General features: G+C 41.0%; 1 protein-coding gene across 1 annotated transcript in view; it reads left to right on the top strand.

Moving 5' to 3' along the window:
- The window catches only part of NEK1 (NIMA related kinase 1), a 117,500-nt gene that overhangs the window by 37,862 nt on the left and 69,080 nt on the right, over positions 1 to 10,558 (top strand). Inside the window, exons 17-18 of the mRNA XM_040965873.1 lie at positions 1,205 to 1,362; positions 1,443 to 1,574. Coding sequence (XP_040821807.1) covers positions 1,205 to 1,362; positions 1,443 to 1,574 — 290 coding nt within the window. The remainder of the gene's footprint in view (positions 1 to 1,204; positions 1,363 to 1,442; positions 1,575 to 10,558) is intronic.

The following is a 10,558-nucleotide window of genomic DNA, read 5'->3' as shown; positions in this document are numbered from 1 at the left end:
GTAGCTCTCATGGTGTTTAGACATTTCTGTTTTCTAAATATTCCTTGTGGTTGAGTTTATGTACCTCTTTGTTGGAAACTTATGTCTTTGCCTTTATTCTGTATTGTTACAACTGAGAATTCTTAGATCCATTCATGATTTTCCTTTTCCATTCAACCTTTCTTTACTTCTAGGCTTCTTGGCTTTGGGTCATTGCAATAGCATTCCAATTACTTTTTGCCTTTGTCTCTCTGTTAATCTGTTTATCATGTATAGTCTTGGATTGACCTTTTTTGGGATACTGTTTTGGAATACTGTGACTGCTAGATTGTTTATAGGCTTTCTATTGTTTGTCACGTGAATGTTAACACCCAGGGCTGATAGCTCTTAACTCTACCAGCCTCTTTGTGCCTCCCCAAAAATGTTGTTTTCCTCTTTTCTGTTTGTGTCTGTCATCATCCTTCCTTCCTTTACTACCTGACATAGTGCCTATTTTTACTTGAATATCTTTACACACTCTCTCTCTGTCATATTGCCATTCAGTTAGGTTAAACTGCTTTCTCCAGTTTTTATTTTTTAAGAGAGTTTTTACTTTTGATAATTTTTTCTTGTTCTATAAATTTTCTTTGTAATTACTAATTTGGCATGTTGCTTTTATTCATTTCCCACAGCATTAAAATGTTTTTCTGGCTTTGTGCTTTCTTTGCCAGCAAGTTTGGAAACTAAGGTAGAATGTTTAGCATCTTTTGTTTGCACACTGAATATGCCTCAGTAATGTTTATCTCTTATCTGCCTGTTGAATTGAAGTATTTAGAGTCCATTCAAAGTAAATAAAATCTTGAGTATTATGAAAGCTGTCTCCTCTTATAAGCCATACATACTTAATAGAATAGAATCACATAAAATGTATACTAGAAGCTTCCTTCAAAACTTTAAACTAGATTTTTTTCTGTATTTATGTAAAATTAGTGGCATTTTACTGTTGCCGAAGATGTGAAATTATGTGCTTTCTTATTAGTAACATATTATGCTACTACTTGATTGTTAATATTCATGCTATTGTGAGAAAACATGTTGCTTTAAGCTGTTTGCTTACTAATCATTTCAAATTAGGTAACTGCTTTGTAAAACTCAAGCATTGAGATTTGCTTTTTCTTTTGAGAGCAGTACTGTTCTTTGAGGCCTTCTAGAATAAACATGTGAGAACTCTTTGTTTAATCCCTAGGCTCCCTTCTTTGGCTGTGGAGGGGCTGTGGTTCCATCACCTTACTCTTCTCGAGGACAGTATGAACACTACCATGCCATTTTTGACCAACTGGAACAACAAAGAGCAGAAGATAGTGAGGCTAGATGGAAAGGAGAAATACATGGTCTTCCGGAAAGGTAGGTCTATATTATGCAGAGACTACTTATGCTACGCTTCAGAGGAAGTAATGAAAGTCACTGTGCATATCTATCTACAGAGGAATTACACCTGGAGTTCGTCCAGGATTTCCTAATGGGGCTGCAGGTCATCACCATTTCCCTGATCCTGAAGCTCTTAGAAAAACTTTGAAAAGATTGAAGGCCGTGTCTAAGCAAGCCAGTACAAGCAGGTTGGGCTGTTTGTATCCATGAATTCATCCTTGTGTGTAATTCTGTCTTTTGTCATATGGAGTTTAGTGGTTACACTTTGTAGATGCTTCCTTCATTGGTAACCCAGAATAGTCTTTGCTTCCTGGATGCAGTAGTTTTCTAAGGTGCAAATTTGACCCTTATTTATATTATATATAGCAAGCATGCTTTACAATTCAACTTAGTTGTTTGACTTGTTTCAACTGAACATATTATTTGAACGACCGTGCGATAATTTTCAGCCAAAATATGGTTGTAATAATTTAATTTCCTTTCTTTAAATAAATCAGAATATAAATTTAAATGGAAAGATACTTTATGCAAAAATCAAAAGCATGTTTTTTCTCTTTACCTTGTCCTTTAGAAACCCACATTTCTTTGTAGTCTTTGTGTGCTTTGTCTTCCTGTTCATCTTTTGAGTTATGCCACTGTGATTTTGTTTATCAGATATTCTTTATCCTTTCACTGAATTTATTGATGGTAATTGTCAGTAATTGATTTGTGTGTTTTTTTCTTTTAAATATGCATGTCTTTTCTTAGACATTTCCATTCTGTAAATCATTTGGATGAGTTAACAAGACAGATAATGCTTTATGAAATTTTTCATTAGAGAAAAAGAGATTGATCTTTCATCTGCTGGCATGCAAATGTCCACAACAGCTGGAACTGCGCTAGGCAAAAGCCAGAAACGAAGAACTCCATCAGCTCTTCCACACAGGTCACAGGGACTTAAGTACTGGCGCCAACACTACTGCCTTCCAGGGTGCACATTAACAGGAAGCTGGAATTAAAAGGGAAGTCTAGGCACTCTGAGATGGGAGGGATATGGGTGTCCCAAATGACATCTTAACGAATTCTTCAAGCTTTGGCCTCTACTCCCACTGTAAAAATGCTTCAGCAGAGATATACAAAATTTCAGGTAAACTTCAGCTGACACTGGCACCTGCGTGGAATGCTGACATTGCAGATAGGCAGTAGTGGCTTAACTTGCTATGACAGAGCGCCAGCCTCTACCTGTGTTTTCTTTTTTTTTTTCTGATTTATTCAGAGGCAGTGTTACAGATACAAAAAGTAAGAGTGAGAGAGATAGAGCAAAAAGAGAGATCTTCCATCCCCTGGTTTACTTTCCAAATGCCTGTAAGAGCTGGAAATGGGCAAGTCCTAAGCTAGGAAGCAGGAACTTCTTTCAAGTCTCCCTCATGAACAGCAGAACCCAAGTTGGGTTGTCTTCTATTGCTTTTCTCAGGTGCATTGGCAGGGAGCTGGATTGGAAGTGGAGAAGCTGGGACTTAAACTGGTGCTATTATGGGATGCTGGTGCCGCAGGGGGAGGCTTAGCCTGTTATATCATAAGACTATAAGAGATATAAAAGGATATCTTATGAAGATATAAAAATATCTGAATTAAGTATTTTTTTGTTATTGAGTTTTTGGAATTCTTACATTCTTAAATGTTAAATAAAATTTCAAAATAGAATGTTAATATTTTATACAATATAACAATCTTATAATATTTATAACATTCCTTTGTCAGATAGTGCCTTTTGCAAAAAGTTGTCTCCCTCTCTGTCTTGTCTTCTCATTCTCTTGATACTGTCTTTCACAGAGCAGGTATTTTTAATTTTTATGAGGTCCAGCTTATCAGTTTTTTTTTTTAATGAATTGTGCTTTGGTGCTGTATCTTGAAAGTTATCATCATACCTCAGTTTATTTAGTTTTCTTCTATATTTTTCCCCAGGAATATATCTCCATTGTTTTGTTTTTATTTGATATATTTCATCTAAGTTTTATGAACTTACTTGTAAAGATCTGTGCATATATTTTAGATTTGCATCTAGATATTCAGAGCATTTACTAATTAAACAATTTTTTAATATATTATTTTATAACATAGTTCATAGGCTCTGGGATTTCCCATCCCTCTTCCTAAATTCCCTTCTCTGCCGTTGATGTCTCTCTAATATTACAATGGTAATATTTCATGAACAGCAATAGTCCATCATTCTGCTATCAGAGTACCTCCCAAAATTGTAAGCATGGCCAGTATCAGGGAGCCCAACATTCTACTGTCAGGATATATTCAACAGTTTCACCGGGAGTCCATCTTTGGTCTGAATGCAGAGAGACATACTGTACTGTGTCATCACATCTGGACATGTCAGTCTCCGCTACACTTTTAATATACATCCCCTTAAATACAGAGTCAGAAAACAGTCCACAAGAGGGAGAAAAACAGAAAATTTACATCAAAATGAAGTTAAACAACCTGCTACACAATGACCAATGCATCAGTGAAGTGATGAAAAAGAAAATCAAAAACCTTCTTGTAAAAATTGATGCTATTGCATGACCCATGAAGCGCTGAAGAAATGTCAATAAAAGCAAGAACATCAGTGCCCAAGAGATGTAGTAAAAAAAGGAGTTGAAAGCACATTTACAACATTAGGTGTTTACAAACTATCAAAATGTCTTTTATGCATGATCTATTAATGAATAACAGACTTATTGAGAAAGACACAAATAATTAGGAAGTACAAGAAAGTAAAATTCACAGCAAAAATAATTTGATTTGAAAAAAAACCTGCAAATTGAAACAAGAAAGAGCTATTCCCTAAGAGGATGAACAATACAACTCCTCAGCCATATTAACAATAAGCATCATTAGAGGACAACTACATAAAATTAGAAATGAAAGAGAAATGATTCCACTTTTTGCTCTTTATGTGAGTCATGACACTGCTGGCATAGGCAATAATAAGGATTATAATTTTTTGTTGTCTAAGTATATTTAGAAGTTTCATTGGGAGTCTGCCTTCATTCCTTCATAGAGATGCATTCTTTCTTGAGTCTTGGTACTCTGGTTTCCATTATATCCTTCATTTGTGGGGTTGCATGTGTGTGTTTATTCTTATTTATTGTATTTCTGATGGAAATTTTCTTGTGTTTAGAGCAAACATATGATATTTGTCGTTTTGGGATTGGCTCATTTCACTTAGCATAATGGTCTTCAGTTTGGCCCATTTGGATGCAAATGTTAGAATTGAATTTTTCTGATAGTTGAGTAGTATTCCATAGAGTAGATGTACCATAGTTTCTTTATCCAATCCTCTTTCAATGGGCATTTAGTTTGTTTCCATGTTTTTGCGATTGTTGATTGTGCTACAGTGAATATAGAGGTGCAGGTTACTTTCTCATGTATTAGATCATTTGAATAAATTTTCATGAGTGGGATTGCTGGGTCACATGGTAGGTAAATTTTCAGTTGCCTGAGTATTCTTCATACCAACTTCCATAGTGGCTGTACCAGCCTGCAGTTGCACCAGTGGTGGAGTAGGGTAAAAATATTTTTTAATTTAAAATTTTTCTTCTTGATGGTAAATGAAAATGCAGACAATTTTTATATATTAATCATTACGCTAATAGTATTTCATTACTTATGTGTCAATTTCAGGAGTCTTTGAGGCTTTTTTTATATAAATGTAATATCTGTAAATAAAACCACTTATTTCTTTCTTCTCATAGATATTCCTTTTGTTTTCTTATGTTAGCCAAAACTCCCAATATAATGTTGAAACAGACCCATAGCAGGAATGGTTGAAGTTTATTCCTGCTGAATATCATATCAGCTGTGGATTTTTGGTAGATGTTCTTTATGAAGTTGTGAAAGTTTCCATTGCTGGCTCCCTTTGTCAATCCATTGCATTCTGTTGAAATGTCCCTAGCATTTAAACTGGGCTTCTTGTGAGTAACATATAATTAGATCTGGTTTGTTTTTTTCAGTCTACTTTTTTTTTTAGATTAAAAATGAGATGTTTTTAGATATGTCTTTTAGCCCATTGTTGTTTAAGGTGATCATTGATATAGGTGAGTTTATAGTATCTGCAGTTTAGCTGCTGTTTTCTCTTTGTTCCTATTTTTTCTTTGTTCTTATTTTCATTTTCCTTATATTTTCTGCTTTTTATTTTTTAATTGAAGTTTTCATATGAACCCATTTTCTCCATTTTCCTAGCATATCAGCTGTATTTGTTGAAATTTAACCTTTCTAGTGATTATCCCAGAGTTTGTAGTATACAGTTACAACGCATTGAGATGTGTTTTCAAATGACTTTATGCTACTTCATGAATATTCAAAGTATATTGTATACCTAATTCCTGGATTATGAGCCTAACCAATAATTTTCAGTATCTTCTTCTCTAGGAAAGATACATGGCTAGAAAGGGCTGGGGTTGTGTGTTTTCCTTCCTCCACATCAAAGACTAGATTCGGCTAGAGATGGATAATTACCTTCCTGTAGAAAGATAAAATTGATAAAATATATATTTTTTTAAGATTTACTTACTTTTATTGGAAAGACAGATTTACAGAGAGAAGGAGAGACAGAGAGAAAGTTCTTCCATCTGCTGCTTCACTCCCCAAGTGGCTTCAGCGGTTGGAACTGAGCCAATTTGATCTGAAGCCAGGAGCCTGGAGATTCTTCCAGGTCTCCCACGAGGGTGCTAGGTCAAAGGCTTTGGGCCATCCTTGACTGCTTTCCCAGGGCACAAGCAGGAAGCTGGATGGGAAGTGGGACCTCTGGGATTAGAACTGGCACCCATATGGGATCCTGGCCTGTGCAAGGCAAGGACTTCAGCTGCTAGGCTCCCCAGGCTGGGCCCCATAGTTTCTTTTTGTATTGTTGATTACTTAGTGATGAACTGCTCCTGGCCAGTGGCTCAACAATGTCTAGTCCTGGCAAAAACAGCTACCTGCAGTGTGGTGGCTGTAGGGGGTGCCCCAGCCAGATCAGACCCAATGCTGGGGACTCAGGCCACAGTCACTGCTGAAAGGCAGTGACCTAGTCCTAGGCTTTCTCCAGGCTTCAGAGATCTCTTCCCTCAGGGTAAGTACACCATGAGGGAAACTTGGGAACTGGATTAAGGCCCTGGCTCCGCCCTGCCATTATCATCTTGCGACAGGAAGAATTTGGGCAGTGTTTGGCTGTGGGTTTGGGACAAAAGCAGCTCCCTGCAGTGTGGTGACTGTTAGGGGGTGCCCCAGTCAGGCTGGACCCAATGCTGGGGACACATGCCAAAGTTACTACTGACAGGTGATGACCAAGTCCTAGGCTTTGGGTGGCCAGTGTGGCTGTTGGGTGCTATGCTCTGCCTGCTATGCTCCCAGTGGCGAGGTCTGGGATTTTTAGGATATGTAATTGCTGCCTAGGGAAACCCATGGATAAGGCCAGTGTAAGTGTAGGTAAGGGATAAATTCTGGGTGATTTCCAGCAACAGGGTCACAGAACTTTCTGGCAGTTGTGGGGACTAAGACCTGGTAATTTGGAGAGGAGAGTCCATAAGATCTATTTGAGCCAGACTGATTCACCAGCCCAAATGGGAATCCTGAGATGGGTTGTTAGCATAGAGCATCACTGACTGCCACACACCAGTCCACACGAAAGCTATGGCTAGGGGCCTGTCTGGCAGGGATAGGTAGCAGTACCTGAATGAGTGGTGGAACAGTGGATGGGGCACACTTGGCAGGGTCAAGACACTAACCAGCACATGAGGGAACCAGGTCCTGGGGTAGATTCTGTGGGGGAAGTGTGGGCCAAACCCTGTGGAGATACAAGTCCTGCTGGTTAACTCGCGAGCTAGCGTAGTGATGGGCTGAGTTAGGTGTGACTAAGGAACCTGTCATCTCTTACAGGTAAAGGTACCAACAACAGTCTGGGCAGGTCAAGACAGCAGCACCCAAATGTGCATTCTAAAATAGGATGTGGGGTGGACCGAGCTGCAACTGGAATGGGGTGGACCAGGCAGAGCCGAGCAAACCTCAACTCACAAGGAAGAACAGAAATCAGGATGGAGCATGGGTCAAGCTGAACTAGGCTCTTAGGCTGACTGGTCTGCATGAGCCAGGGATACTAGGCCACAGCATTGATGACAAAGGCTGGGACTTGTGACGGGCTAAGCCAACTGGGTCAGAGCAACCACTGGCATGCCTGTAATCTAGGGCTTGGAATAGGCTCAGTTGTGCAGCTGAGAGAGTACACCTTTGCTGGGTTGGGATTCCCATGGTAAAGTGCAGGGGCCAGAGTGGGGGCTGCATTCTGGTCTGGATATGGCTGCAATCTTCCTTGGCCCAAATGTGAACTGGTGCTGGGTACACCTAGCCGAGCTAGACACCAGTACCATTTAGTGCTCTGGAGAACCTGAATAGATGTAGGGTGGACTAGGCTAGGTCTCTGCCCCTACTGAGCCATGTGTGAGCAGTGTCTGGGTATGACAAGCCTTGGCTGGGATGAAACATCCAACAATAAGAACCGGAATGAATTGAAGGGCAGCAAAGAGGCCTGGCCCACGGACCCACCAGTATGCACAAAGTCTGGGATAAGGAGAGGTTCTGATGGAGGAGCTTGGGAAACTTTCTGTCAGGACACAGTCCCTGCAGGTGAGTACAAGAACCATGATAGGGAGCAACCCAGGCCAGGCCAGAGAAAGATATCCACCGGCATACATTTGGCATAAGTCAGGGGTAGACTAGGCTGAACCAGTTCATATCACCCGGTGGCGAATCCTAGCACCAGAAGAGAGTGTAGGTTGGGCCAGGTCTGGTCATGACACAAACCATTGCACACTAACGAATGCCAAGGCGAGGTGAGTTGTACCAGATGTGGCCGCAGCACCCAACAGCACACTTGAGAACCAGGGGCGATGGGGCAAAGCTGGCAGTGGGAATATAGGCTCCCCTGCTGGACAGCCACTCCCACTGGAGAGCGTGAGTGGGATGGGGCAGAACAGACCAGGCAACTACAACACCTGTGGACCTCATGTGAGCTAGATCAGGAAAAAGCCAGGTTGGGCTGACTGTTCCTACTGGTGCAAGCAAAAATTAGAGTGGGTGAGGGTTGGTTGGAGTTTGCCGCAGCATTAGCTGGCAGGGGCTGGCACTGGGGGCTAAATCTGTCAAGTTAAATTCTGGAACCACCTAGAGAGTGCATAATCAGGGAGTGGGAATGGCCTAGTAGGGAGATAGTGGGTACCTCCCTCTTGGGTTACCACTCTTGCTGGGGAGCATGAAAACCAGGACTGGGGCAGGGGTGGCTAGATGGTACAGCACTCACCAGTATATGTGTGGGCAGGATAATAGGCAGGTTGGGTTGAACTAGGCTTTAATGCCCATTGACATGTATGGGAACTGAATGGGATATGACACAGACTGAACAAGTCTGTGGTACATAGTGGCAAGCATGAGAATCAGGATAGAGGGCAGGCCTGGTGGGGGTTATTGTGGGTTGCTCTGACTAGGCTGCAGCTTCCACAGGTTTGTGTGAGGGCTTAGGGTATGAATTGGGCAGGATTGGGCTGGACTGCAATACCCATCGGTTTCTGTGGAAGACAGGGCTAGAAACAGAACTGACCCAGCAATTGCAACCAGCAGCATGTGCATAAGCTGATTGGGGCGACGGATTGTGCTGGACCCTGTACTTGCAAACACACTTAAGAATCAGATTTGGGATCACCTCATATGAAGTTTCTTTGAGGATCCCTCCAACTGAACTGCTGATCTCAGAACCCCAACCATGAAGAAACTGTGTCAGTTTGTAGATTCTGAATAGATTTCATCCTGCTTGGAATGGCAAGAATGGTAGCAATTCAAAACTATTGAACTATCAAAACTGCTTGAGCGGGACTCTCAGAGCATGCCCCACAATGGGGACCTTGGATGGTGGGAGGCTGGGTGGGGCTTCTCCCTTTGTTTCTCCCTTTCCCCAGATACAGGAAGGAAAAAAATGATATTAGTGTGAAAACAGTGGTCTTACCCACTTTCTTGTAGCCCTTGGCCCATTTGTACTCTAATCAACTATGTAATATAAAAAAAGAATGTAAAAATAATAAAATAAAATTAAAATAAAAAAAAAGAATGACTAGTCCCACCTATTCTGAGCCTGAATTAGCTGGTCTTCCCAACATCTGAATGTCTGCATCCTATAGAAATCAGCCTTTTTGAACAGATTTTACTGTTCAGTTGTGTGTTTTTTTTTTTAAGATTTATTTTTATTGTAAAGTTAGATTTACAAAGAGAAGGAGAGACAGAGAAAGACCTTCTGTTCACTGATTCACTCCCCAGCTGGTCAGAACTGCCAGAGCTGAGCTGATCTGAAGCCAGGAGCCAGGAGCTTCTTCCGGGTCTCCCACATGGGTGCAGTGTCCCCAGGCTTTGGACTATCCTTAACTGCTTTCCCAGGGCACAAGCTGGGAGCTGGATGGGAAGTGGATCAGGCAGGACATGAACTGGTGCCCACATAGGATCCCGGCACATACAAGGCACTGGTTTTGTATGTGTACTTGTATGGGTACTAGTCTGCCATGCCAGGCTCTAAAGTTCAGTTGTGATTCCCATCTATTGATCACTGTTCAGAGACACTGCGCAGGGACCATGTCTTTGGGTCCAGTAACCACTGTCATCACCACCTTCACTGTTACCAACTATCATCGTCTTATGGCTTTTTATTATTATTATTTGCACACATTAATATAGTAGGCTTCAGTACAACCTTGTCTTGCAATAAACCACTCTGTCATCAAGATAGTTTTATAGTTTTTCTGAAAAATTATGTCAAAATGACTTCCTTTATTGTGAAATATTTGCAGAAGTATGTTCAAGTGTAAAAGAATTTCATAAATTAGAAGTTTGAAACATTTTAGAGAGATATCATTTTTCTAAAAAGTCTTTGTGATATAGAAACTTTCTGATGGCTGCCCAGGGCACTGGAGACTGGGGTCTGGTCTGCCCCGCCTCCACATCTCCTAGGCTCCAGCCTGTAACAGGAGGAGGGGCCACAGGAGCCAGTTATGTCACCTACCTGGTGGGATTCCAGGTGACCAATGGCACACCTGAATGGACATTCCTTGCATAGTTGGGGCACAGACAGCCCCTTTGCCTTCCCACGTGTCTAGATGGGTATAAAATTCCTCCACACGTA

The sequence above is a fragment of the Ochotona curzoniae genome, unplaced genomic scaffold (genome assembly GCF_017591425.1).
Source record: "Ochotona curzoniae isolate NIBS_2020 unplaced genomic scaffold, NIBS_Ocur_1.0 scaffold_4505, whole genome shotgun sequence".
Classification (NCBI taxonomy): Eukaryota; Metazoa; Chordata; class Mammalia; order Lagomorpha; family Ochotonidae; genus Ochotona; species Ochotona curzoniae.
Note: the sequence above shows the minus strand (reverse complement) of the source record. Positions and strands in the feature narration are given on the sequence as shown.